The 25,700-nt window shown below is 44.3% G+C and overlaps 2 protein-coding genes across 5 annotated transcripts; both read left to right on the forward strand.

Moving 5' to 3' along the window:
• The first annotated feature begins 1,931 nt into the window (after positions 1-1,931).
• Positions 1,932-17,373, forward strand: tcf20 (transcription factor 20). 4 transcript variants are annotated; one of them, XM_078284659.1, is made up of 7 exons: positions 1,932-2,179; positions 4,699-12,885; positions 12,937-13,266; positions 13,680-13,773; positions 13,995-14,058; positions 14,299-14,399; positions 15,697-17,373. In XM_078284659.1, the coding sequence occupies exons 2-7, from the start codon at positions 5,929-5,931 to the stop codon at positions 15,732-15,734; spliced, it is 7,584 nt and encodes a 2,527-aa protein (XP_078140785.1). In that variant the 5' UTR covers positions 1,932-2,179; positions 4,699-5,928; the 3' UTR covers positions 15,735-17,373. The 4 variants fall into 4 exon arrangements, with proteins under 4 accessions (XP_078140785.1, XP_078140786.1, XP_078140784.1 ...); XM_078284660.1 differs by having other exon boundaries at positions 12,943-13,266; XM_078284658.1 differs by having other exon boundaries at positions 4,699-13,266.
• A 2,140-nt stretch (positions 17,374-19,513) lies between these two features.
• Positions 19,514-24,436, forward strand: gsg1 (germ cell associated 1). Its single transcript, XM_071901970.2, has 5 exons — positions 19,514-19,808; positions 21,742-21,789; positions 21,984-22,148; positions 22,654-22,765; positions 23,962-24,436. Exons 1-5 carry the CDS (start codon positions 19,514-19,516, stop codon positions 24,434-24,436), a joined length of 1,095 nt encoding a protein of 364 aa, XP_071758071.2.
• Positions 24,437-25,700: the final 1,264 nt, after the last annotated feature.

Consider the following 25,700-nt stretch of genomic DNA (forward strand, 5'->3'; position numbering starts at 1 on the left):
CTCTAAACAGAAAAACGTCAATACATTGTGAACACATTATTTTTATGCTTCAAATAGTAGGGTCACAGGAATTTTCCCATGTCAATATAGGCTCACATAGTTGGAATTTTCCCAATTTATTTTAAATAAAAGTGCATTTAACAAGGTTGTATCAGTGCATTTTATAGAGCAATGAAATCTTTGTGTGTGCGTATGTATGCGTGCGTGTGTGTGTTGTGGGGGGCATTAAGCGTGCTCAAAATTGGGTGTTTTCTTCACAACTGTGTGCTTGAGCCACCCCTGTAGAAGATTTTGTGACCTTGTCCGTGATGGAGAGAGTCAGTGTGTATCCCAGCAGGCGTTCCTCTTGATTGGATAGGCCTGGCTGGCTGGCTGGCCCAGAGTATCAATGCCCTTATCTCGCCTCTCAGCTCTTTCAATGTGGCTTACTGGCCGTAGAAGTATACAACTGTTTGCGAGCAATTCGTGGCTAGCTCTGTGAGAGAATTTTACCGGTAAGCAAGTGTGTCTGCATGAAAGTGCACATGTAAAAACCCAGTGTAGATACGTAGCCTACAAATTATCCACAGTTAGGGCTCTGTGATGCAGTTGCTATGGCAACTATGATAGAAATAGACGTGTATCTGCAAGGGAATGAAATGTATTGAATTGTTGTTTAGAAACTGAGAGAGATTTTTATTCTTGTGACTGACGGGTTAAGTGAATGACTGCATATGTGTATGTGTGTGTGTGAAGACTGTGAGTTTGGGTGTGTGTGCCTGTGTTTGAGAGTGTATGTTTGTGTGCATGTGTGTGTCTTTGTGTGTGTTTGAGCGGTTTGTGCGTATGTGTGTCTTTGTGTGTGTGCGTGTGTGCGTGCGTGTGTGTCTGTGCATGTATGACACACTGCAGTACATTAAAAGTGCAGCACCATGGATGGGGGCCATAGGGCACACCATTATGATGGTGGGAGAGTGTGAGTGGGTCTGCACTGCACTCACTGGCCCTGTGTGAGGGCAGATAAGCTCAGGCAGAGACAACACAATAAATTTAATGGGAAAATGATTCCGTTCGTAGCACCTCTGTTGTTGTTCTTGCACATGATAACATTATGTTCTAAGCACATCGTGTCAAACATTAACCATCGGGTAGATATTATGTTAATGATTTAAGTGGGTTTTTCTTTGTGAAAATACCATTATAGCCGTGCTGTGTGTACAATAGGTCTACATTTCAGCATGCAGAGACCAGTAAACTCAACAAGCCTCATCCATTGCACCGCAATCTTCTTCTAATGCAGGCTAACCAATTTGCTCACAAATGGTCTTTAATCTGTTATTGACTAATTCATCTCAGACATAACACCTCATTCCATTCAACCCTATGTCTCCTCTCCATATTGCCTTTGTATCCTGGTGCCTTCATTAATTCACTTTCACTTGAGATGAAATAAGAACAAAGGAGCTGTTCCAAAAGGCTCAGCCCAGACAGAGTAAGAGCATAAATTGCATTTGCAACATTCATATAATCTTACATTTTATGGTAGAAATAGATGGAAATCAATGAAATAGCAAAAGCTTGAGAAAGGGAGGGGAGATGGAGGGATGTGATGGAGAGAGATGAGGGAGGGGGTGCAGGAATATGAGTGTGTATGCATTTTCAAGGCGGTCTTTCTGTTGCAAGAAAAAAAAACAGTAGCCTTACAGGAAAACGAATAGGTCGAGCTACTGATGAAGCCATGGAAATGCAATTTAGTGACGGAAACTGACGTTTGGGCTTTTCGTGTGTTAGTGAAGGCTTGTGCGGTCGCAATGTGTTTAATTTTAGTTCGAGATAGGTGGAATCACCTAAACGGTGTGTGAAAGAGGGAGAGAGAGGCGAGGGAACAAGAGGGGAGGGGGCGGGGGTGTATGGACCTCACTGGTTACGGGACCTACAGGCACCCCGATTGTGCTCTGCTCTCATCATTTTTGGAGGTGAGGACAAAAGAAAAGGGGAAATCGGAAGAAAGGCCCGGGATCTGAGTGTCGTGACGGGCCCCCCGACTTCGCCGCCGCTGGTCGGGGTTGTCTGGACTCAAGAGGGTGAGGGAAAAGCGGCGGAGCAGTCGACTCTAGACTGGGGTTTCCTGCCACAGCAGCGGGATTGTCACAAAACAGCCTTTCACTCTTCGAGGGGCCTTGTATTGCTACGTTCTCAGGTATGCATTCAAGAGTAGGTTGGTTAGCTAGCCTGCCTCTGACTGACTTGCCTCTCCCGGGCTAACCTTAGCTCTGTTTATTCAAGGAAAATTACAGGCTGGGTGATGATTATTGTCTGCAGCATCCACACCAGTTCTCTTGCTAGTGTACGTTATTTATGCTAACCCATTTACCCATAGCCCCACTGAATTTCTAAAGGGGAAACATCTGCACCTAATCACCTCTCTTTTGAAGCTAAAGGCTGTTTGGCTGCCCCGTCCTCCTAGCCTGCTATAATTATCGTTTTGTGCATTGTTCACAAATGTTTATAATAATGTAATAAGCGCAAATTTGCTTGCTTGATACGCTGCTAGCTAGTGGTAGTAGCTAGCTAGCTAGCAACATATGCAGCTAGCTCGCGTATTTAATTTGCAGCATATGATGAGGCATTTTAGCTAACGCTAACCTTACCAAGCTAAAAGAGGCAGCACCACTAGCTAATTGTAATGCGTATACCTTGCTATTGGCTAGCTAGCAAAGCTAAGTTACAGAAGCCAGTGTTGTGTTGATGACACAAATCACCAAAAATAAAGCAGAACTGGCCTTTGATCCTTGAGTGCAAAAAAAAAATACTGCGTGTGCCCTAATTATTAGGGCATCCATACAATTGATTGACTTGCTGACTAACTGCATTCAGCCAGTCACCAGTTATTTAATGCTGCAATGTGTGTATTGTGAATATCGTTGGCAGGCCGTGCACAATGAGGTGTTGTGATTAATTAGTGAGCAAGATAAGGGCCATTAAACTGATGTAGATAAAAAAAGGTCGTTCCCATCTTGTCACCTTACACTGCATCACCCAGTCTAAACCTGGTGTGACTCCCAAATGTGTCACCTGTACACAGAACTGTTTGATGATGCCAGTTTGCCTGTCTCAATTTGATTTACAAAGTATGGCCAATTTGTTTTGTAGCCCTACTGTTGAAAGTTTTGTTGTTATATTCAGCTTCTTTATTCAACTGCTCACTAGAATAGTGACAATGGTAACAAAATTATCAAAATTGTCTGTTTTATCTCAAATGATTAGTGTATTGATGAAAACTAGTTACTTTTCTCTGTGTCAAAGCTTAGATTTAACAAGGCTAAACAACACTGATGAAAATAGGTACACATTAATAACAAGATTGATAGACAGATGTCACTAATTACACTTACAGTCACCATTGGAAACAGTGAAACCTAATTATCTTGTAGCTCAGAGCAGGGCTACACTAACAAAAGTCACCCAAAGTTGTTTCGGGGCCATTAAGCATTTTACAGTTTATTTGAGACAGACAATAGACTTGTGTCACACATGGCCATTATGGGCAGTGACCCCATGAAGGTGGCGTCATCCCTTTAATTATCACCCCTGTTGATTCAAGCCCATTAAAAGATGTTAAATACACTAAAGTTAATTGTCTTTAGTCTCCTCATCATATAGAGGTGAGAGAGGGACCACTTAGCTTGCCTTGGTTGCACGAGGTTGTTTGTTTACATATGAAGTAGGATTTGTGACCTTGACTATGTTATTTTGTTGCCTTAATTGCATGCTGCCGCTAACCCACTTTCCTCTACACCACCCCCTTTTGTTATCAGTCAGTAGAGACGGCATTGTTAGAGCTTTGACCACAGAAAGGGCTGTATTCACAATGCATATTAAAATACGAGTGTTGATATGTCCAGTAAGCCTTTTAAGTAGCGAAGTAAGCAGTGGAATGGACAGTGTGTGCAACAAGGAAGGCTAATGTTATTGTCAGTTTGGCAAATCTATTTGTGATGGACCTTTGTGATGTTGTGGTGCGCCACTACAATAAGTGTACTTATGGGAAATGCTGTAGTCTGATAAGCGATCCTAGATCAGTAACAAGTTTCTGGAAGTTTTCTTTTTAATGAATACTGCCCCAGGGATTTGAAATAAGCTAAATTAAGTTAGGCAAGACCTAAACAAAGGCTCAAAACGTTGACATGATTTCAGTCATCACATTGAGAAGATATGTAGCAATGTTTCCTCTGTATTTATTTAGCAGTGGTGCGCCACCACAGCAAGGAAATAACCACCACTGCAATAGAAAATGTGAAATTAAAATTAGCATTGTAATTTAGTCTTAACTGTCATCTAAAACTAAAGTAAGTGTAGTCCAAATATTTTAGAAGTAATGATTTCATTATGAATAAAAAACAGTTTTAGTCAATTTGAAACATAGCTTTGACCCAAACAGCGACAGATATGGGACAAAACTAGAATTTCTCCCCCAAGCACCACAGCTGCATACAATTAGAGGAAACACTGTGTAGGAATTTCACATTGTTTTTCAATAATATTGTTGAAATTAAGTTAATATATGAAAAGTAATCTGACAAACAGAATGTTAAACTCTACTACTCTTACAATTGTTTAATTACACCAACTGAGGATTACTCCAAGATGTGATATTGGAAAGAAATGTAATTTAATTTGTGCATGCTAACGTTTTTGATTCTTCTTTTGTATTTTCAGAGTTGTGAAGGCTTCTGGTCAGCAGCTGTTGGAAAATGAACTTAACTGCATGGAGATACCGGAGAGAAACAGAAAAACAGGACCTTAAATTGAGTAAAGTTGAAGAGGAATTAATGGATTGCCTTCCTTTTGGGAAATTGTTGTCGTGGAATTAGGTAGAATTAAATGACGGTTGACAGAAAAAACAAAGGTAAGACAACTAAATGTTGAAGATACAGAGGAGCAACAGGAACTATTTGAACACAGAATCAAGCAGAGAACAATTACAGAATAAGGACCAAAGACTTCTACAATCCAACTGAATACATACAATAGCAAAACAAGAAAACAGTATTTGAAAGGGAATGACAAAGAAAAAGAACATCTCAAAAAGTATTAGACTCTGCATCAAAGAGCAGATGAGAATATCAATGGAGTGTTTGCCTCTGGGAGCGTTTAGTGGAGGTCTATATCTAGACCTCTTGATTAGTGTTACTGCAGTTTTCCTCTCACACAGGTGTGAGTCAGTTCCGAACAAACCTACACATGTTGATGAACTGAAGAATTGCTGCGACAGAAGGCAGTCTCAATGGTTACATTGACATGTTTTTGCACAAGATGCTATTGAATCCCACCACAATTTAATCCTAGCGTAGCTCTGTTTGCTTGTGCTGTTATAACAGTGGAGAGTATACATGTAAAGACATTTAGTGTTGAACATCTCAAGTGCTGGTGTGTCAGTCGTGCTTGATATCCTCGCCTACTCAGTGCCAAACTGCTTCAGCTTCATGGGAATGATTGCACCGTCTGCATCTTGTATTTTTTAGCAGTGGAAACCCGCTACACTTGCTCCAGCACATATCTGTTCTTTTGAATTTCTGTTTTGAGGATCCAGCTGTTACGTAAGTGAATCTTTTTTAAAAAGTGGAGACAACCATACCATCAGCAGATTGCAGAAGTCATTTTTTTGCCATTTGACCATTTCATATATTGATAGAATCATCATCTGCTTCAACCTCGTTACTCACTTTTTTCTGCTACACGTGTGATTATAACATCTGTGATATATATTCCTCTGCTTCAACTCTTTGGTGGATTTTTAAAAGCATTTCCTTGTTTTACTGCCAGGCCATAGACTCTCACACTTTTTTCATATATGGTTACTGCCATAAGCCTTTCAATTTCTGATCAGAAGCATTCCCTGATATAGACACTGACAGACACTTCCGTTTTTACTCCAAACTCCAAAAAATGCAGAATTTTTCTAACAGTCCAGCTCCACCCTCTCTCCCCCCTGGGTTCAGTGGGAGGGGTGGAGGGGGCCCTCCTTATCCCCCTCAGCCAGCAGACCCCCAGATCTCCCCTAGGATGACGGATGATTACGCAGGGATGCAACAGCAGAGCCTTCATAGAGGCCATCACCTCCCCAGTCAAGCCAGCCATATGCTTGCTTACGGTGCTAGAAACAGAGGGGCTGGGGAGCCACCACCAACACAGGGTAACATTCACAGTGGCAACAGTAGCAACCCTTACCGGAAGGAGACCATGGATTATTATTTTCCAATGGCTGGGAAGGACAGGCATCGAAGGGGAGGTATGGGTTATGGGGCAGGTTTTGGATACCCCAACATCGATGGACATATACCTCACCAGTACAGGCATGCTGGATCTGGCTCTGCATCATCATCCGGCATAATGTCACCATATCCAGTGGACTATGGTTCTACGGCTGGTTCAGGTGGTGGTAGTGGTGGTGGTGCTGCTGGAGCGTTCTCTCCTTCTCATCAGTACAATATGAGTCAGAACCCTGCAATGCAGTCAGTACCAGGTTCTCAGATGCAGCACCGCCAGCATGGGCAAAACTTCCAAGCTCTCCACCATGGACAGCCGCATAGGAGCTATCCACACTCTGGGCACAGAATGACCCCTCAGTACCCACACTATTCCCCACAGGGTGGAGCATCCACAGGGTCATCAGGAATGTACAGCCCCCCTCCACAGAGATATCACGACGGGACTGGTAGCACTGGGTTTGATCCCAAAGTCAACAGCTCTCCCAATGTCAACTCTAATTCAAACTCTGTCTCTAGTTCAGCTGCTGCTAACAATGTGGGGCCAATGGAGAATGTTCAACAGAGTTACCATGCTTCAAATTATCCTGCATATTCCCCACAGACACATTCACTCCACAAGCAAGCCACACTACAACACCGCAACTCACAGCACAATTTAGGGGTAGGTTATGACAACTCTCTCAAGATGCAGCACCAAGGCCCATCTCCAGGCTCTGTATATGCTAAACATCACCAAGCCTCCAATCCCAATATACCTCATGCAGCATCTCAAGAAATAGCCAAATCCCCAATGCACGCCAATGCTCAACAAACACAAATTAACCAAAACTTCAGCCCCATATCCAACCCTTCTCCAGCTGCCTCTGCAGTGCAATCCCCCAGCTGTAGCTCCTCTCCTTCCCCTTTGATGGGTGTCTCAGAGGCACATGGAAACCCTTCAGGACATGCTCCTTCACATCCTCCTCCACCAAACCCCCGTAGCAGCCATAGTCATGGTAGATTACTGCAGACCATGCCTCAGTTGAGTCCCACGCCCAACTCAAACAGCAGCATCAGTAGTTGTGGTAGCAGTGGCAGTCATAAAGCTCAAGGTATGAGTGCAGTCGTGGGGACTTGTCTTTCCTCAACAAGCCGCAACAGAATGGGTCCAGGCACAGGGATTGGATCCCGAGAGGAAGGCTCCTCTGTTTATCCATCTTCTCCACTTGACAAAATGCAGGATGCTGGCCTGAATAGTTTAAATGCCTTGACCTCACAAGTAGCCAATTTACCAAACACAGTGCAGCACATGCTTCTCACTGACACTGTGCTTTCACAGAAGAAGGGGAAAGATGGTGGACAAATGCAGCAGGCGACACATGCCATGCCTCCATCACAACCAAGGAGTCGAAATGCCAGTGCAGCCTCAAGCACTAGCACAATTAAAGAAGGAAGTGCAGTGGGTATTGGTGATGGTGCCGGCTTAGAGACTGGAGCTGATGAAGACACTTCAGTGATGTCAGAGAGAGGACCATCGGGGACCAAAGTTGAGCGAGAGGAGCAGTTCTCTGAGGGGGAACATGCGAGAGTGAGACAGATGAGTGGTGCAAGCAGTGGGTCTGAACCAACTGGCTACTACCCTCCATCTCAGAGTCAAAACCAGCCACAGACTGGACAAGCATCACATATTAAAACAATCACCTCTGATTCAACAACAAAACAACCAAGTGTTTCTGAAACAAAAGTGAGTGAAGCTCACATTCCTTCTTCGTCATCATCTCCATCCTTTGGATGTCAGTCATCAGAGGCTGGCCCAAATTCACATTCAACACCTCCAGTTTCCTCAACCCCCTCATCCGCTTCATCTAGTGCTCCTCTTCCCCAGCCAAACTGTGTCTCAGAATCTGGTTCAACTGATAATGATAATAGATATGGCCCTAGGAAGACAACAGAAATAAAAAATGAAGGAATTAAAAGTGAAAGTGAAGATGTGGTTGAAAGAAGGGAGAAAGGCAACATTCAAGTGCAGGGAGATAGAGAAGGAAACACACAAGATGGTCAGGACAAAGAAAATAGGTTGCACAGTATATCCAGATTACACAATAATGAGAGGGAAGAAAAACAGACATCTGAGGAACAGCAAAACGCCAGTAGTGTGGGTGTGATTGTTTCAACTCGGTCTGAGGGAAATCACACTGAAAAAAGCAAGCATCCTCAAGACAACTGTATAGAAGAGAAACATTCACACTCTTACTTTAGAGAGTCTAGTCATAATGGAGAAGAAGGTGTAGATCTGAGTGTGTATTCCTCCCATCACCAACTCCACCAGAAATCTAATTTTGGACGGCCTCAAAATCCTCCCCAATCTGGACCACACAAATATGGCTACCCAGAATCACCATATGGCTCAGATATGTCAATGAAGAACAAAGGGAGGCCTGGCCCAGTGAGTGTAATGGAATCAAATTCCAGATACATAGGGTACCACCAATCACAGACTAGCTATGGCCCTGTGCATCCAAAAGATGTTGGTGGTTCTGTAGTAGAGGCATTAGGAAAGAGAGGGGAAGGAGCAGGGGCAAAAGGTCATGAGGATAATTCTCAAATGCAGCAGTTCCCAAGCCTTTTACAAGAGGTTCTTCAAGGTTATAATTTAGACAGACGTTATGGCCGACCTGAACAAGCATTTCCTGCCCATCTCCAAGCTCAGCAACAGTTTCAAACCAGACACCTGTATGGCATGGCTGAAAGTATGAGGATGCAAACTGGAGTGACTGAGGCCTCTGCTCTTTCCTCCCAAATGGCAAGCTCTGGAAAGCCCCCCCATCCAAACCAGAGGCAGGGAAGTGGGCCTGATTTTGCCCCAGAATCTCAGGCCTCAGTGAAGTCAGAAGTGGCCAATACCAAGGCATTGCAAACTGCTGAAAAAACTAAAGTGGGTGTATCCCAGAGTCATTTACCACAGTCTACAGAGTCTCTGCAGCCTCCACCAAAACATATTAACTTAGCAGACTATTCTTTACCGCAGAGGAAAGCCTCATCTAATCTGTCCACTCCATCCTCTGCCGTACAAGAGCTCCTTTTGCAAGAGACAGAGCCGCTAACAGGCAGCATTGGTCAAACTGAGTCTCAAAAATCATCAGGCTCCCTATTAGCCCCATCATCAGAGCGGCGCTCTGTCATCTGTGATGTGTCGCCAAACCGGCGCGGTACACCAGAGAGGGACAGGGAAAGTGACAGAGAGAGAGAGAGGGAGAAAAGTCAGAGTGGAGCCTCTGTGATTCAACAGCCATTTTCCTCTCCAACAGCAGCCAATGATCTGAGTAAAAAGGATCCTGGGGAGAAACAAGTGGTGAAAATGGAAACAGCATCAAAAGAGGCTGGCCCAGACACTGCAAATCTACAAGCTGATCATCATGGCAGTGGTACAACTAATGAGGCTGATATGGAGTATCATTCCAAGTCTGTTCATTCATCTGTTGTTATGAATACTGACCCCTATAGGCGAGGTAATGTTGATATTACCCCCTTACCCCCTCATCCTACAAGCACTAATCCTTTATCTCCACCATCAAGGCATCAGGCCTATCTTCAAGGTGTTGATTTATCAACTGGACATGCCAGCAGTTTTCCTGGATATCGATATGGTGATACAAGAGAAGGCAATATGATGCCACGCAGCAACCCTCATTTTCCCTCCCATCATCCCTACCACAATTTATCCCCCCAGGCTCAATCCACAAATAAGCTTCAAATGTATCCTCACTCTCGCGGCCCTCCTCACCACCCCCATGACATGAATGACTGGGTAACAGCGATGAACAGACCATCCAAGGAGATGATGATGCAGCCTGGTTCCTCTCCAGGAAGACATAAACTCAGCCAATCAGAGCAGAGACAGAGGCTGCTCTCCCAGACTGACATGCCCAATGAACAACATATAACCAAAACTCCACTTCCCCATCAAAGTGCTTACTATGATATGAAAGTGTGGGAGTCGACACACCCTGGAAGAGAAGGTGCTGGAATGATAGAGGGAGACCCCTACTACAGAACACAACCTCCTCCCCCTCCCCCTCCTCCTCCCCCTCCTCCTTCTGCTCCTGCTCCTGCTTCTGCTCCTACTCCTGCTCCTGTAGCTTCACACGGCCCTGCTCCTCCACAAATGGCTCTAGCAGTTGGTCCAAATGCTGTTGAACCTGATGTCTCCAGAGGAGCTGTAGAGGAAGCTAAACATCCCCGTCCAGCTCCTGCATCCAACTCCACTAAGCCCCTTGCTGACATGAACTCTCTACCACAAGGGCAGCGTCAGACTAAAGCTGGGGTTACTGGAGATACAAATCCACTAATATTGAGAAGAAGAGTTCGTTCTTTTATCTCCCCTATCCCTGCCAAGAGGCAACTTCAGGATGGTTCTCAGCAGAGGGGTGCCACAAATTCACATCACTCCCCTGGGGCTCAGTCTGAGTCTAGCCATCACAATGAAGATGACTCATCTAGTTCTGATATCCCATGTCCCAGGCTCTCTTCCCCTTTGCCTGGAGAGAATGCCTATTCACAATCTCTATCTCCTTCGAGTGGTAAAACCAAGGTTTTGCCTCCCAGGAAGGGACGGGGTTTGAAACTGGAGGCAATAGTGCAGAAAATCACTCCAAATATTAAGAAGCCAACAGGCCACACTGATGTTGAGTCAAATCATTACCCAGGCTTCTCTCACTCAGAAATGACACAGTTTAGTGATTCACAGGACCAAGACTTAGCACATTTCCCTAGAGTTGCAGGGGGGGATGATGGTTATATGGATGAAAGTCACTCCTTAAATGATATGATTCCCTTCAGAGGAGTGGATGAGACTGGGCCTTTACCTCCCTCTGCCTACCCCTGTGATCCTCATCAGACGTCCCAAGTTCTCAAACAACAAGACTTTGACTTTGGATTAGGGGCTGCTGTGGCGTCAGCATCTGGCGACAAGGAGGACTTTGCTTTGCTAGGACCTTTGCCCCCTCCTCCGCCTCTTCCTCGCCCAGTCCAGGGTTCCCCACCTCCATCTTCATCTGCCCTGTCTGATATTCAGCATTTCACGAACACTTATCAGCAGCTTGAGACGCGAAGAGGAGAGCAATCTGCCGCTAACCTTCTCAGACAGAAACTTCAAGAAACTGGCATGGGATTTGATGATTATCCTGGCAGTGACTACTATGGAACCACCCCACCCCACCATAGCCAGGCCCAGGGACACATGTTGAACAGACATCAGATGGCCTCTGGAAGATCCGCTTTGTCACCACAAGATTCCAAACCACCAGACAGTCTTGTGCCTAAAGGCTATTTCCCATCTGGCAAGAAGAAGGGCAGGCCAGTTGGGAGTGTTAATAAACAAAAACGTGCCCAGAGCCAAGGCCAAACTCAGGCGCAGGTCCAAGCCCCGGCTCAGAACACAACTCCGAGTGCTCCTTCAGCCCAACCTGCTACATCTCCAGTTGCTGCCACAACCCCACAGATAGTGCAAAGTACCAGTGGCACATCAGACTCCACAGCTCCTCCCCTGACAGACTGTAAAACCCCCCCACCTCTGGCCCCACCCATTTTAACTCAGGTGGTGAAAGTGGATGCTGAGAGTGAGGACACACAGCCAGAGATTGAGGTCAAACCTCTGCGACGGAGACGCAGAGGTGTAAAAGATGAGAATGAGCCAGTTGAAGTAAGAGGAAGGCAGAGGAGGAGAAGGAGAGGAGGAGCAGTGGCGACACCATCAGTGGCCAAAGATGACCCAGATATATCTTCAGGGGCAGGAGGAAGTCTGAGCACGAGTGGAGGATTCGTAGACCCAAAAAAGGGCCCGTTTGTTCCACACATACATGTGGAGAAAAAAATACCAGAGATTGGGGCAGTGTGCACCATAGTGAATGCTGAGGAGGAGAAGATGAAGGGAGAGCGTAGTACAGTCGGAGGGAAAGCAGGCGGCAGTGGAATCGATTCTCTCCTGACCTCAGCTCTTTCCTCTCAGTTATCGAGAAGAGACAGAGAAACAGAGAAAAGGGAGTCAGACGAGGTGGAAACCACCCTTCAGTCAGGAAAAGCACTTCCTTCATCTGGCTATGTTGTTTCAGGCCCTGTGATTACAGAGACCAATCATTCTGGCCGCCTGCTCTGCTGCCTGTGTCAGAAATGGGCAAATTATAAACATCTTGGAGATCTCTATGGACCTTACTATCCAGCTGAATATGCTGCAAAGCTTCCCAAGAACCAGCCCCAGGTCAGACAATGTCAAGTAACCACCGGAACAAATAAAACAGGACCAAATTCAGACACAATCTCAAATGTATTGAGCACTATCCAAGACACGCAAACACAAGATGCTCAGTTTTCCAAGCCGTCAACTGAGAGTGACTATCCCGTCAGCCTAGATACAAACCCGGCATCTCCTACCACCACAGTTGGAACTGCCTCTCCAGCTGGCGGGGAGGAAATGATGATGTATATGGCTGGCAAGCTTGGTAACAGCACCTCCTCCTCCTCCACCACCACCACTACCACCACCACCAGTAAAACAACATCTCTAACCTGGGATATTAATCTAGGTATTCGACCTATCCCTGAGCTTAAGAGAGAGCCAGACTTTGAGAACGACCAGCAACAGCAACAAAAAACGCCGGTGCCGCAGCCGGTGCCGCAGCCGCAGCCGGCGCCGCAGCCGCAGCCGCAGCCGCAGCCGCAGCCGACAGATGAAGCTCAACAGCGACCCCAGCACAGAAAGCTGACCTCACATCCACGCTTTAAAAGGAGGCACAAATCAAGTGAGGATTCCCCCAGAATGGTACCATCCAACAGTAAGGCCTCCCTGCCCTTCCAGCCCCCTCCCCCAGCCCTGGACTCCCTGGGGCCCTTGGCACAACTGGCCCAGCTGCCTCAGATGCCCATGGACCCAGAGGAGCTGTGGGTCCACGAAGGCTGTATAGTGTGGACCAGTGGAGTGTACCTTGTTAATGGGAGACTGTACGGCCTGCAGGAGGCACTAGATGGTGCCAGAGACACAGTGAGTGGCCTCTAAATGCTTTTGACTTGCTTTGTTGTGTGACAATTCAATTTTGTAGGTCATCATTTGACAATTAGTTGGTTATTATTGTGCTTTTGGTGGACCTAATGTTGACTGTAACCTTTATAAAGGGAATTGTTGAATTCTGGTTTTAACTGATGAGCAGTCATAGGTCAGTAGTAGGTATTTTATTATATGCATTATGAAGTCTTTTCACCATGCACACAGTGGTCATATTTTACTATATACTGCTACACAGTATGATATTAATAGAGTATGTGTTTATTGATTTTTATCGTCTTGCTACGCCCTTAGCAGTTCTTCACTGTCTAGTACAGTTTTGAGATGTATTGATTTTTTTCTTCTCACTTTTTCTGTGCTCTTCTTTCTGTATTCCGTCCGTCTCTCCTCAGTGCTGCTCGTATTGTGAGATGGTCGGCTCAACCCTCGGCTGCTACAGTAAAGGCTGCACACTCCGGTACCACTACCTGTGTGCTATTGAAGCGGGTGAGTGGATGCACAAAGTACAAGTGTACTAGAAAAAGTGAGCTGTAAAATACTACATTTCCCCATTATGGACATGTGTCTTCGAAACGCAGCAGGCTAGCCAACTGTAAAACACATCAGTTTTATTCTGAAGCTGTAAGCATTGAGTATTTGCAGTGAGAGCAGTCTAGCCGAGCTCTGTGTGCCAATCTCCGTATTGATATTTACTCTCCCCTTCCCAGATTGCTCTCTGAACGAAGATAACTTCTCACTGCGGTGTCCGAAGCACAAGGTAAAGAGGGAGAGGTTGGTTCTCATATCGTTTCTAGGGAAATTTCATTTTGTGTGACTCAATGAAAATCCTCTCTCTTTCTCATTTGCCACTTTAGTCCCTCACCACCCAATCACTGACTGAGCCGTTACGCTTCATTTCTTTCCATCTCTCCCTCTACCCCCACCCCCCCACATCTCTCCCTCTCTCCTCTCTCTCTCTCTCTCTCTCTCTCTCTCCTCTCTCTCTCTCTCTCTCTCGTCTTTTTTACCCAGTTTCCCCAGAGTAGCCGGCCAGCCAAGCCAGTGTACCTGGAGCAGTCAGAGAGAGGCTGAGAGAAACAGTGAGGAAGAAGAGACGGAGGAGTCTGGGAACTGTAAGTTGTGTGTGCGCGCACGCGCTTGTGTGTGCACGCTTGAGAGAGAAAAAGGGAGAGAATACTGGGTTTTTTAAATCATTTATCAGGTCAGTATGGATCACATTCACAACATTAAGGATGTTCTCATAAACCGTTGATTTGTTTATTATTAGATGGGAGATCGGTTTCTCATAAACGGGCCCTGAGTAAATGAACAATTATTCTTTGCCCCAAGGCTGTTTATTGTTTTTATATGCAGACATTGCAAGCTCCAATTTAATTTCATGTAGCAATAAGATAAGAGCAACAGTAAGATTCACTTAATTGGTGCTTTATATAGTAATGGAAATTCATTTTTTCCCCACATATGTAGCTATCTAAGACATATAATGGGGTTCCTATGGTAATGTACCTGGAACAAAGGCATTTTTTTCCCAGCCTGGAAAAGTTATGGCAAAATATGTGCCACAATGTGCCAAAATATGTGGAAATAGCTTTTTTTTGGTCAAATATTGAGTGTCAAACTTGGCTGCTGGTAGCTATCTTAGAAGAATAGTTAGTATAATAACAATTTATCAGATTTCATACTGTGTGCTCCAAGTGACAGTGGTATGTAGGCAGAATAAGACAGAACATATATGCTGACACAAAAATGTGTAGGAGCCTTGTACACACACACACACACACACACACACCAGCCTCAGCTCAACATTCCTGTAGCAGGTACTTCAGTTCCTTGCTCAAGGGCATTTTGACAGTGCTGGTGTTCACCACAGATTAGCTTTGAGCAATTCTCCACCAGCTGCCAGCGCTCAGTGCATATCCTTGTCTGGGACTGAACCAGTAGTGTGCCCAGATAGACAAGCGGTCTGCTGCCTCTACAGCCACATCAAGCCTGAACTTCTTCTCCTTTGCTCTGTCTCTCCCTCTCTGCTTTCGAACCGTCTGAATAAACTGCTTTTGTAAAGAAAAGAACAAAACAGTGATCTTCTGGCTGTTGGTCCAATTTAAAATGATACCACATGGTGCCAAGTCAAAACATAGGAGGAGAAAAGGAGAAAAAATAAAATAAAAATAATATATATATAATGGTAGTTGTTGAGATTTTGAAATGTGTTTTGATCTGACTTGACCAACACCCAGAGCTATGATATTTCCCAAGACCTCATTTCAGTGCTGCACCACTCCTCGTGAAGGCTTTCCGTGTGAAAAACAGTTGTGCTGTCTGTGAAAACTGTTCATTCCCTGTGTCAACACTGTGTGGACATCGGTGACGAGCCGCTAACCCCGAATCCTTTGTGTCTCCTTCTCCTAGGTGAGGTTGGACAACAGAAGACTGAGAATTGTTTCTGAAGCAGCCCCCAAACACGACAGGACAGGACTGGCATCGGCTGGCTGACGGAAAGACTGACATCTGCGACAGAGAACAACAAAGGGGAATGTACAATTTCTCAACAGGAATCAACATAATTTACATTTAAGACAATGGAGAAAAGAAACATTTTTTCTAAGAGAATTATTGCTCTTTACTTTAAAACAGAAAAGAAAAAAAAAACATGGACAAAGCAACACGGGAACGGAGCTACAACAAAAGACTAAAAAAAAAAAAAAAACTACAAAGACCTAAGTGGAATAAAATGAGACATCGGGAGCGACAGAGGAACTGAAAGGAGCGTTTTTCTGTAAAGAAGAAAAGAAACAAACTTCCTCTCTAGGCTTACTTTGAATTTCCTGAGACACCCTCAATCTGTTTTACTCTTGTTTAAATCATCTGTATTATCATTTTACCTGTTATGTTTTTTTTGTTTTGTTTTTGTTTGTTTCAGATTTTTCCTTTGATTGTTTTGAATCGGAGTATTGGGAGCAAAGTTGGGGGTCAAACCCAGAAAAGGAAAGGAGAGAATTTTAAGTATCTTCTTACAAGTAGTATTTTTATCATATAATGTTATGATGATCACTATTATTATTTTAGTCATCATTATTATTTTGTATCTTCATCAATATTTACTCATAGAAATGAAATGGATGTATCTCACTTTATACTCAGTCAACATATCATGAATTGGATTTTTTTTTTTTTTTTCTTCTTTTTGTTTTTTCCATTCCTGGAGAGGGAGGAGCCAGATTGGCGTTGTTTGGAATGTCAGGGTCGAGTTGCCACAAAGACATTATTGCCTTGGAGGACGGACATCTGTTGCCTTTCAAAAGTCACGTGTGTGAATGAGGAGTGAGTGTGTGCGCAATTGAAAAATGTGGATATCTGAGTCCTTGAGTCCATTTTGGTCCTTTTGAAAAGTGTTCTTATTTTTCATCCCTGGGGTTTTTACGGTACAGATAGTATTCATGAAAAACCAGATGGACACAGTCTTATTTTTCAAGTAAAAAAAAAAAAAAAATGTTCGTAACGTGCAAAGAGAAGGACAGAGCCCTTAAAAGGAGGAGATAACACTATGGACTAATGCATGCCTGCCATCTTTGACCATGCTGACTGGAAAAAGCCTAAGGACAGGACACATAGAGTTTGCATTGGGGTGGAACTGTGTACTGGGTGCACAAGTAGGTGAACCCTCCCCACGGTATGTTCTGCATAGGAAGTCACATTGGACTGGCGGGTGTCGGTCCCTCAGAAATTGACGAGACGTTTTTTGGAATTGGAATCTGTGGAGAGGATGTCATAAGAATGGCTGTGATTGGCCGACCGTACTGTCCAATGGGGAGTGAGCGTAAACCAAGTACTTTTGAATGGTTTCATTCTTCGGTGACACGACAGCGATTTGATCGGGAGATGCAAAATCCATTCAAAAGACGCATTGCCATAAAATTTAAAAGTGAGTCGTACGTGGTGTTGTCTTTATCATTTTTTATTGTTATTCTTGTAAAAAAAAAAAAAGTCAAGCTGAAAGAAGACAGTTACACTATCAAAACCATGCTGTACTAGAAACCTGTCAATATGTATATGAATTATGAATACACTTTAAAAATGCTTCAAGAATGCTCCTCTTCTTACTTATGAAACATGTTTGGGGTTTTTTTTCCACTTTTGTTCCAAATCCACCTCAGTTTTCCGGCTCCATTATTTTCATCTCATATTTTTCTGTCCTAATTTCTTTTTTGCTTTTATTTGCCACACTCTCTGTCTCCCTCTCTCTCTCTCTTGCACACAGACTTTCATTCTCAATCCTCTTCCACACACATGCAAGCTCTTGTCTTTCTATTTATACACACACACACTCTTTCCCCCATCTTTCTTCTTTCTCTCTTTTCAGTCTGAGCATGGTGCCATACCGACTCTTTCTCAGACTGTCTATAGAGGACAAGTTATGAGGACTGACCATATTCAACAACACATTCTCTTGAGTCTAAAAATCATTGTACCAGGTCGAGGCTTCTGTGTTGCTGTCAGTCTGCAGCTGAAAATTTTTTTTTTCAAACTGAAGGATTTCACTTGAAGAAGCCAGAGCAGGGACTGTCTAACAACAGAACCTCAGAACTGAAATGTCTGATTTATCTTTGTCAAGTAAAAGTTAAAGAAATGAGTTGGTCATTCAAGATGCAAGTTAAATTCTCAGATGTACATTAATGGTTCATTAGTTTTGTTGTATTCCTTGGAAACACTTGTAGCGAGTTATTTCTACCACTTCTGGATAATATTAGATTTTCCTTGTAGCAATTGAAGCCATTAGTGTACCGGTAATTGCTGCTGGCTCAGCAGTATCATCTTACATTTTAATGTATCTTGCTGTTTTGATTTGGGACACGATGCCTTGTCATTATCCCACATTATCCCAATCTAACTCACCTGTAATTCAACCTTGCACACCAAAGAAGAGCCCCCTCCTGTGGCGCCACCTCACCACTTCTCACAATCTAAGTGGTTGTCATAGAGAGTCAGTGTACACATACAGCTGAAGCCTAAACGGGCGGATTTGATGGATTCCACTTGGTCTGCACAATACAGTGTGTCTGCCGTGTTTTTGTTTTTTTTCACATTTCAAGGTGAAGTCAATTTTCAGACTCAAAAGATAGACTGCTGCACGCACTCAAAGCTGGGCAGCATTGGAAGAGAGAGAGGGGGAGGGGGGGTAAAGAGGAGAGGAGATGAATGGAATGGATCAAAATGAGTCTAGGATCGAAAATGAGAACAGATGGAATAGAGCTGTCTGTTTTGGATTTAGTGTTGTGTGGATGGATTAAAGAAGAGGAGGGTGGGTGTGTCTGTGTGTGTGTGTGTGTGTGTGGGATCTGGACACACACTACCGTCTCACTGACCGCTGGGCCGGATCATAAAGAGTGACGGTGACACTCTTCACAGAGGTCAGAGTGTCGGCCAAAACCTTCCATCACTCTCCCGCCATCAGATGAGGAGAGGAACCGGGTAGAGGAGCAGGGAGGAACGCACCGACTGTCTCCCACTCTTACTCAATGAGGAACTGAGGACAAAGTGAGAAATAAGAGAGGCTGAAGGAGGTGAGTGCTTTTTTTTTTTTTTTTCTCCCCTCCTCGTTCAAATTAAATTCGCTGCTTGACGTCAAGTGCGCCGGTGGGATTGGTTTGAGAATCTGTCTCCTGGAGAGCTTCCACGGTGACAGCAATTTTCACCCATTTCCTCTGATTTACCCATCTGTCTTCCCGGCAATTACCATCGGTGTGCTGATTTTCTGTCAAAGTCTTCTTTATTCTTTTAAATGTGATTAGCCATGTAAAACCGCTGGCTGGCTCCCCCCCCCCCCCCCCCCCCCCCCACACACACACACACCTTCCCTTTACCTCACTAATCATCTCAGCTGCTTCTCCTTGGAAATGAATACATTCTGGGTTTTTCTACTGTATTTTTAGTGACATGCAAGAATGGAAGTGTACCTGAAGTCAATCACAAATGGAGAACAATGAGGTTTTCTCTCATTTTCTTGCCTTTCTGCCATTTAATATGTAGGGATGAAGTGCTGACATGCTGCTCTCTGTGGACATTAATGGACATTTTGCTGTTAGGAGTTGCCATGTTTGACCTCCTCTCCTTCACATCTCCCTCTCCCCACACCTCTCTCTCTCTCTCACACCAGCCCCAGTCTTCCTCCTCTCTCTCTCTCTCTCTCTCTCTCTCTCCCATCCCCCCCCCCCCCCCACTCCGCATCATGGCGTTCCTGCAGCAGATGCGCTCCCCGCGTCTCTCCTTCATCCAGACGGTGCTGTCTCTCCTCCTGGGCGGCCTGGCCCTCACGTCGTCCTACTGGTGCGTGGGGAAACAGAAGGTGCCCAAGCCGCTGTGCTCGGCCGCCAAGCACAGCAACTGCATCCCCGTCCCGGGCGTGTCCAACTCGTCCAGCATGCAATTCTCCTGGGAGACCGGGGACGACCGCTTTGTCTTCCCCACCTTCCACACCGGCCTGTTCGTGAGCTGCGAGGAGAACATCTACACCGACGCCTGGGGTGAGGAAGAGGGGAGAGAGGGAGAAGTAGGATTGAAAGAGGAGAGATTTGGAGGGGTGGAACGGGACGGTAATCTTTTCATGAACACATTATGAATAAATCTTTAATTGGCATGTTGGAGGTGGAGGAGCTCTTCATTTCAGTCAGTTCAGTTCTGCCTAACAGGAGTACAGGGGCCCAGGCCACACACACACACACACACACACACACACACACACACACACACACACAATTGAATGGCAGGTTATGAAAGGTATCCCCCTTTTTAACTGTAGAAGACAAAAATGTGCAGGAAAATAATTTATCTGTCCGCTCAATGCTGGATATTCAAATTGCTCTCTGATCACAAAGGAAGGCCGAAGGATGATGTTCCACAGTTTCATTCAAAAGAGAAAAAATGCCTTTTAATTTAAATTAGTAAAGGGCATTTTTTGATTTGGACACAAATATTGATATGCCCAATTCAAGGTGGTAGGGAAAATGAAGAGCAGAGTAACACAATAAGATGATCAACATTGGGTTTGCTGAGAAGGATTAAGAAAATGAATAAATGAAAGAACATTGGATGCATACAAGGAATTAAACCGAGGTACTGATAGAAGTGTTTCAGACTTCAATATATATAGCGATGCTTATAATCACAATCACACACAACTAGTTATTGTATGGGATTAGATAAAGTGAGTAAGCCCCCGGTCATATGGGCTGATGAGGTTACGACCGGCTGTGTAGAGAGGATAGTCCCAAAGTGAGATGAGGATCCACACATAAACAAGAAGAGAAACATATTGTGTCATAACTACGGGACTAGTGGGACAGACAATGAAATGGGTCATAAGAGGAGAGGAAATCCAAGGTGAGGATATGAATTGAGGTCTCAGCTGTGTGTGTGTGTATGTGATTGTGTATGCGTGTGTAGGTGTGTGTGTGTGTGTGTGTGTGTGTACGCTCAAGCCCAAAGAGGATTATCATCAGTGTGTGTTCTGCTCGTGGAGATTTAGACTTCAACAGCATGACTCAATTATGGATTAGAAACCCAGAGAGAGAAAGGTTAATAGGATTCAAAAACGTTGGCTCCTGTTTGCAGCTGATTTGCAGCTGATTGTAAGGTTTGTGTTTGCATTACGCTGAAGCTCCGGCCAATAGTTTCAGCAGAGGTTTTCGAGTCGAGTCGGGCAGCTCGCTAGTTTTCTACCTCTGCTGTTAATTTCGGTCAATTATACAAATCGATCAGCATTTGCAATTAACTGTTTGCGATACAATCGTTTTTCATTTGCAGTGAAAACAGCAGTGAAAGCAGTAACCGACTTGTCTGGGCCTGGCGCTCTAAGTCTGCCTCTGCTAAAGGGCTAAAGGAGCTGTGATTTTTCTTGCTGATAGATTAATGAAAGCCTTTTCAATGGAGTGTGCCAAATATTGACAAAACAGGCCGTAACTTTTTCTCGGGCATTTTTAAACACGTACATACAGCCTGCATCTGTCTGGCATTGATGCTGCAGGATTTTTTGAACACAGTTCCACTTGGGGAATGGAGAAACTGCTGCAGTGGTTACTTTTATAATGTGTTTTCAAGCTTTCAGGTGTTTCTCACTCTTACAGGGCCGGAACCATAATACATGGGTGGGTGGGGGGGTGTGGGGGGGCTGTATCCCCCCCAATATTATGGTTAATAATTGTACTAATTTATTTATTGCTATTCTATGGTGGCCAGCTATGGAACACCGTCCGAAATAATCATTATCATTCATACTAGTAAGTAATAATAATCAAATTGAATAAGCTATGCATAAAAGTTGGGATGATGCATTAGTGAACATTTTCCCCCCAATGTTGAATACATGGTTACAGCCTTTTAGTATAACTTTCTTGTCAGTATGAAGTAAGATTATTACCAATGCTGATAATCAACTGAAACTTGTCTTCTGATTATCAGAGGAAAAGTGTCGTGGGTTTCATACTTTGACTCCAGGATCTGAAAAAGGTAAATGGATTCTTTTTTGCATGCACTGTGCTGTATATCGATTGATTGATTGATTGGTTGCTTTGTTGGTTAGCTTATTAGTTTGTCACTTGACTGATTGATTTCCATAGCGACACGCTGCCTGTGCCTGTCTTGTATGCTCCCACACCTCTGAACCGTCTCTGTGCTCTCTGCCTCTGCTCCCTCCTCCCCAGCGATGATGTGGCTGTCACTGGCGATGGAGATCATGTATGTGGCTCTGCTGTTCGTCAGCTGTGGTCTGCTGTCTGTGCAGTTGTGTCTCAGTGCCTGGTTTCCCTCCACACAGCGCTGGGGCCAGCTGCTCAACGCCTTCGCCGCTGTCTTCACTGTCCTGGGAGGTGCGGCACAGTAAAACTCACTATCCCCTCTAACTCACCTTTTAGACCAGTTTCCAAAAAACAGCAACATTGATTGGCTGCATCAACAGTTTGTAGTTTATTATGTTTCTATCACACCCTGTATCCTATGGTGAGTCACTATATGGAAGAAATAGTCCTGCATTATTGCTTTAAAGTGTTATCATTGTAGCAATAACCAACATGTTATACAGCAATAACCTGTATGTTTTTGAAATAGATTTTATAAGCAATTTTTCAGACTCATGAAGCAAAATGTATCATGTTATGATTTTAGGCTACTAACCTACTACCCTACATAATTTATTCAGTCTACTTAATATTGCAAGGACTTTGGCAGCAAAACAAAAGTGGCCAGTAGTTTTAGAGGCCAATTTCCTAAATAATTTGGGTAACTATTTTAATCCTCACATGACCCAGTTTTGCTCCCTGACCTAATCTTTGGAAACCGCTGTCCCAGAGCCAATGTTTGTCTCTATGTTGGCAGGTCTGCTTGGGATGGTGGCTCACATGATGTTCATGCAGGTGTTCCAGACCACCGCCTCCATGGGACCAGAAGACTTCAAGCCTCACAGCTACAGCTACTCCTGGGCGTTCTAGTGAGTTCACTAACACACACACACCCAGACACACACACAACGGGCCTGATTTAGACGGTGTAAAGCTACATGGATCTTAGCAGCTTGAGATCTGCATGCTTGAGCTGTTCCTATTCAGACTTGGACTAGATGTATGCACTGAGGATTTTGGTTGTGCATTTGCTTGCACATGGGTCTATCAAAGCCTTCATTGTCCTCCCCACTGGCATGGTGGGAAATCAGTCCGTGGACTTTTCTCTTTTCACGTCTTTCCGCTGAGTCAGTGATTTTAAATCCCATGCACCTTTAATTCAGTTTGGATTAGGATGATGGCTCATAAAAATTTAATTCATAACATGCCCTTGGGTCAATAAATGGACAAAAACATAATAAAATATGTTAAAAAATCTGAAATAATTAGGCTTTACCACATTTTAGCCTTGAAAGAATCTTTTTTTATCTCCAAAATAAGTTCCGTCCATCCACAATGCATCAAAAATGAGCTTTCAAAAGGATGAGTTTCTTGAAGACAACTGCATTGTACTTATGTAACTGATGTTTGCGTCACATATGAGAATATTTAAGGAATGTTGTCTTTTCCAGATCCTATGAAGTTGTATTTCTGGGCCCATTTTGTTATTTGGGGGTGTATTTTTTTATTTCTGCAAATATCTGGCCAAATGTAGACACTGTTGAGATATTTCCAGTGCAGCTACAATGGAGTTTGAGAGCAGAAAAAATTTCAACTACATGTATCTAACTCATCAACAACAAAAATACGTCAGGTTTTGGTGTGAGTCCCTCAGAATCAAAGAGTAAGAGCTTCTTTCTGGACATTTTGCACCAATGTTCAACAATCATACAGTGAGAAATCCATTATAGAAGAGGCAGTGAGACCAATTTATCCACCGACAGTAGCTTTAATAGACCGGAAGGCAATTCAGCCACGAGACGTGTTTCGAGTAAGTAGCGCGGCCGCTTTCGCCGGCACTCTCGCTCTCCACCTACACATATAACTCACAGCTGAATGATCACCCTTTCAAGCTATATACCCATACGCTTGAGAGCAACAAGTTTATGTCCCTTCTCCGGAGTTTGGTTAAAGTCATTCTTGGAAACGTAGGAAATCAGCAGCTGAAGTAGAAGTGGATGAGGTAAATTACAAGTATTTTTGTTGTGATGCTCTTCCTGTTTCTCTCCTCATCGCTCTGCCTCAGCGTTGCCTGGCTGGCCTTCACCATCTGCATGGCGGCCGGCGTCTCCACCCTCAACAACTACACCAAGAAGGTCCTGATGGTGGGACCCAGGCGTAACTCCGACCTCAACCCCTGCAGCTTCAACTTTGTGGGTCTCCTGCCCCCGGCGCCTTACTACACCCCCCCAAACCCGGCCATCACCCTGGCCTGCCCCCAGTCCCCCCTGCGCATCTCCCACTTGTCTCCCTACTACGAGCCCCCCTCCCAGTCGTCGCCCTTGCCGCCCCCGTCGGCCCCGAGGCTCATCCACTCCCACTCCCTCCCTCTCCCCCGAACTGACTCCTTTCCTCCGCCCCCCTCCCACCCCGCGCCCGCGTCCCCCTTCCACCGCCTGTCCCTCCCCTCTTCCTCCATCTCCGTCCACCGGCCCGTCCCGGGACACCAAGACACCCTCTCCCCCCATTACGAGCCAGAAGAGGACAACAGCCCACTTTGACTGTAGAGTGAAACTGACTGCTGGATATCTTTCAATCAGAGGTGTGACCGAGTCAGCTTTGAGTCCCAAGTTAGTCTCAAGTCTTGAGGCACAAGTCTCAAGTCAAGTCCCACGTCTAAATGTAGATTACCAAGTCAAGTCCATGTCATTAATGGCAAGTCTCAATTCTAAATGTAGATTACCAAGTCAAGTCAGAACAACGTAGGAGTCCAGTATCATTTAATATCTGAAAGAAAACAAAGTATCTAGATCTTTTCAATGCAATATGGTTTTAATAGGATAAAACCTTGGTAAGAGCATCATGACTTTGATTTGTATAATACGTTTCAACAAATTCAGAAATTAGAATTTTAATTCAGTCGTCTGGTGGAACAAATCTCATCACTTTCAATCTAAGTCAACACAAGATCGTCGAGTCCAAGTCATGTAACTCGAGCCCCCGCCTCTGCTTTCAGTGACTAGAGGAACTCTGCCCTGCATCCATCTTGGCAGTGCGATTTACTCTTTGTCATAGTCTTTGTTCAGCAGCAGACAGGCTACTGAGTGATCATGACATTAGCAACACCCATTCGTTCATGAAATTAAACCCAGTGGTAAAAGCTCTGATCTCTTATTCATTCCACTTTAATTAAGAAGGGGAGATGCAGCCTTGGGCCTCGAGACATTCGTGACAAAGGGGATGAAACTCAATATTAGGCAAGTCTAATGTTTTGCACACTGAGAATAGTTCAGAAATGCCTCATAATTCCCTCAGGCACAATCTTCCATTTTCAGACTTCAAATGTCATTATTTAAGGAATCTAAATTGAAATGTTCTAGTAACAGCAGACGCCTGGTTTCAGCATTTACACATTAAATAAATGTGATAGACTTCACATTTGCAATGATGTTAGCTGTTGGAAACATTTCAAAATGGACTTGTGTGGTTTTTGTCTGACGGCTTCAAATGGGAAAAATCATTCCAAAATGGTATCCACCTTTTGAAAATGTCAAGTGAAACCTACTCTAACAAAGTGATCGATAGCACGAAATTAAAACAAATTATGGTGCTTTTTGAAGCGTAGCTGGTGAGTTAAGTCCTTTGCTGAATGATGATGTTTGGTTATGATTTTTTTTAGTAGAACACTTGTATGTTTGGGCCACATTCTAAAACAGTTATGGTGTTATTACAAACTTTTTAAGTTTTTAACTAACTCACTTTTCATTTGAAGATAACTATGTTGAGTTCAGAATGATGTTATATTAGTTTAGTTGGGGTCTCTTT

Source organism: Centroberyx gerrardi, chromosome 7 (assembly GCF_048128805.1).
Source record: "Centroberyx gerrardi isolate f3 chromosome 7, fCenGer3.hap1.cur.20231027, whole genome shotgun sequence".
NCBI lineage: Eukaryota > Metazoa > Chordata > Actinopteri > Beryciformes > Berycidae > Centroberyx > Centroberyx gerrardi.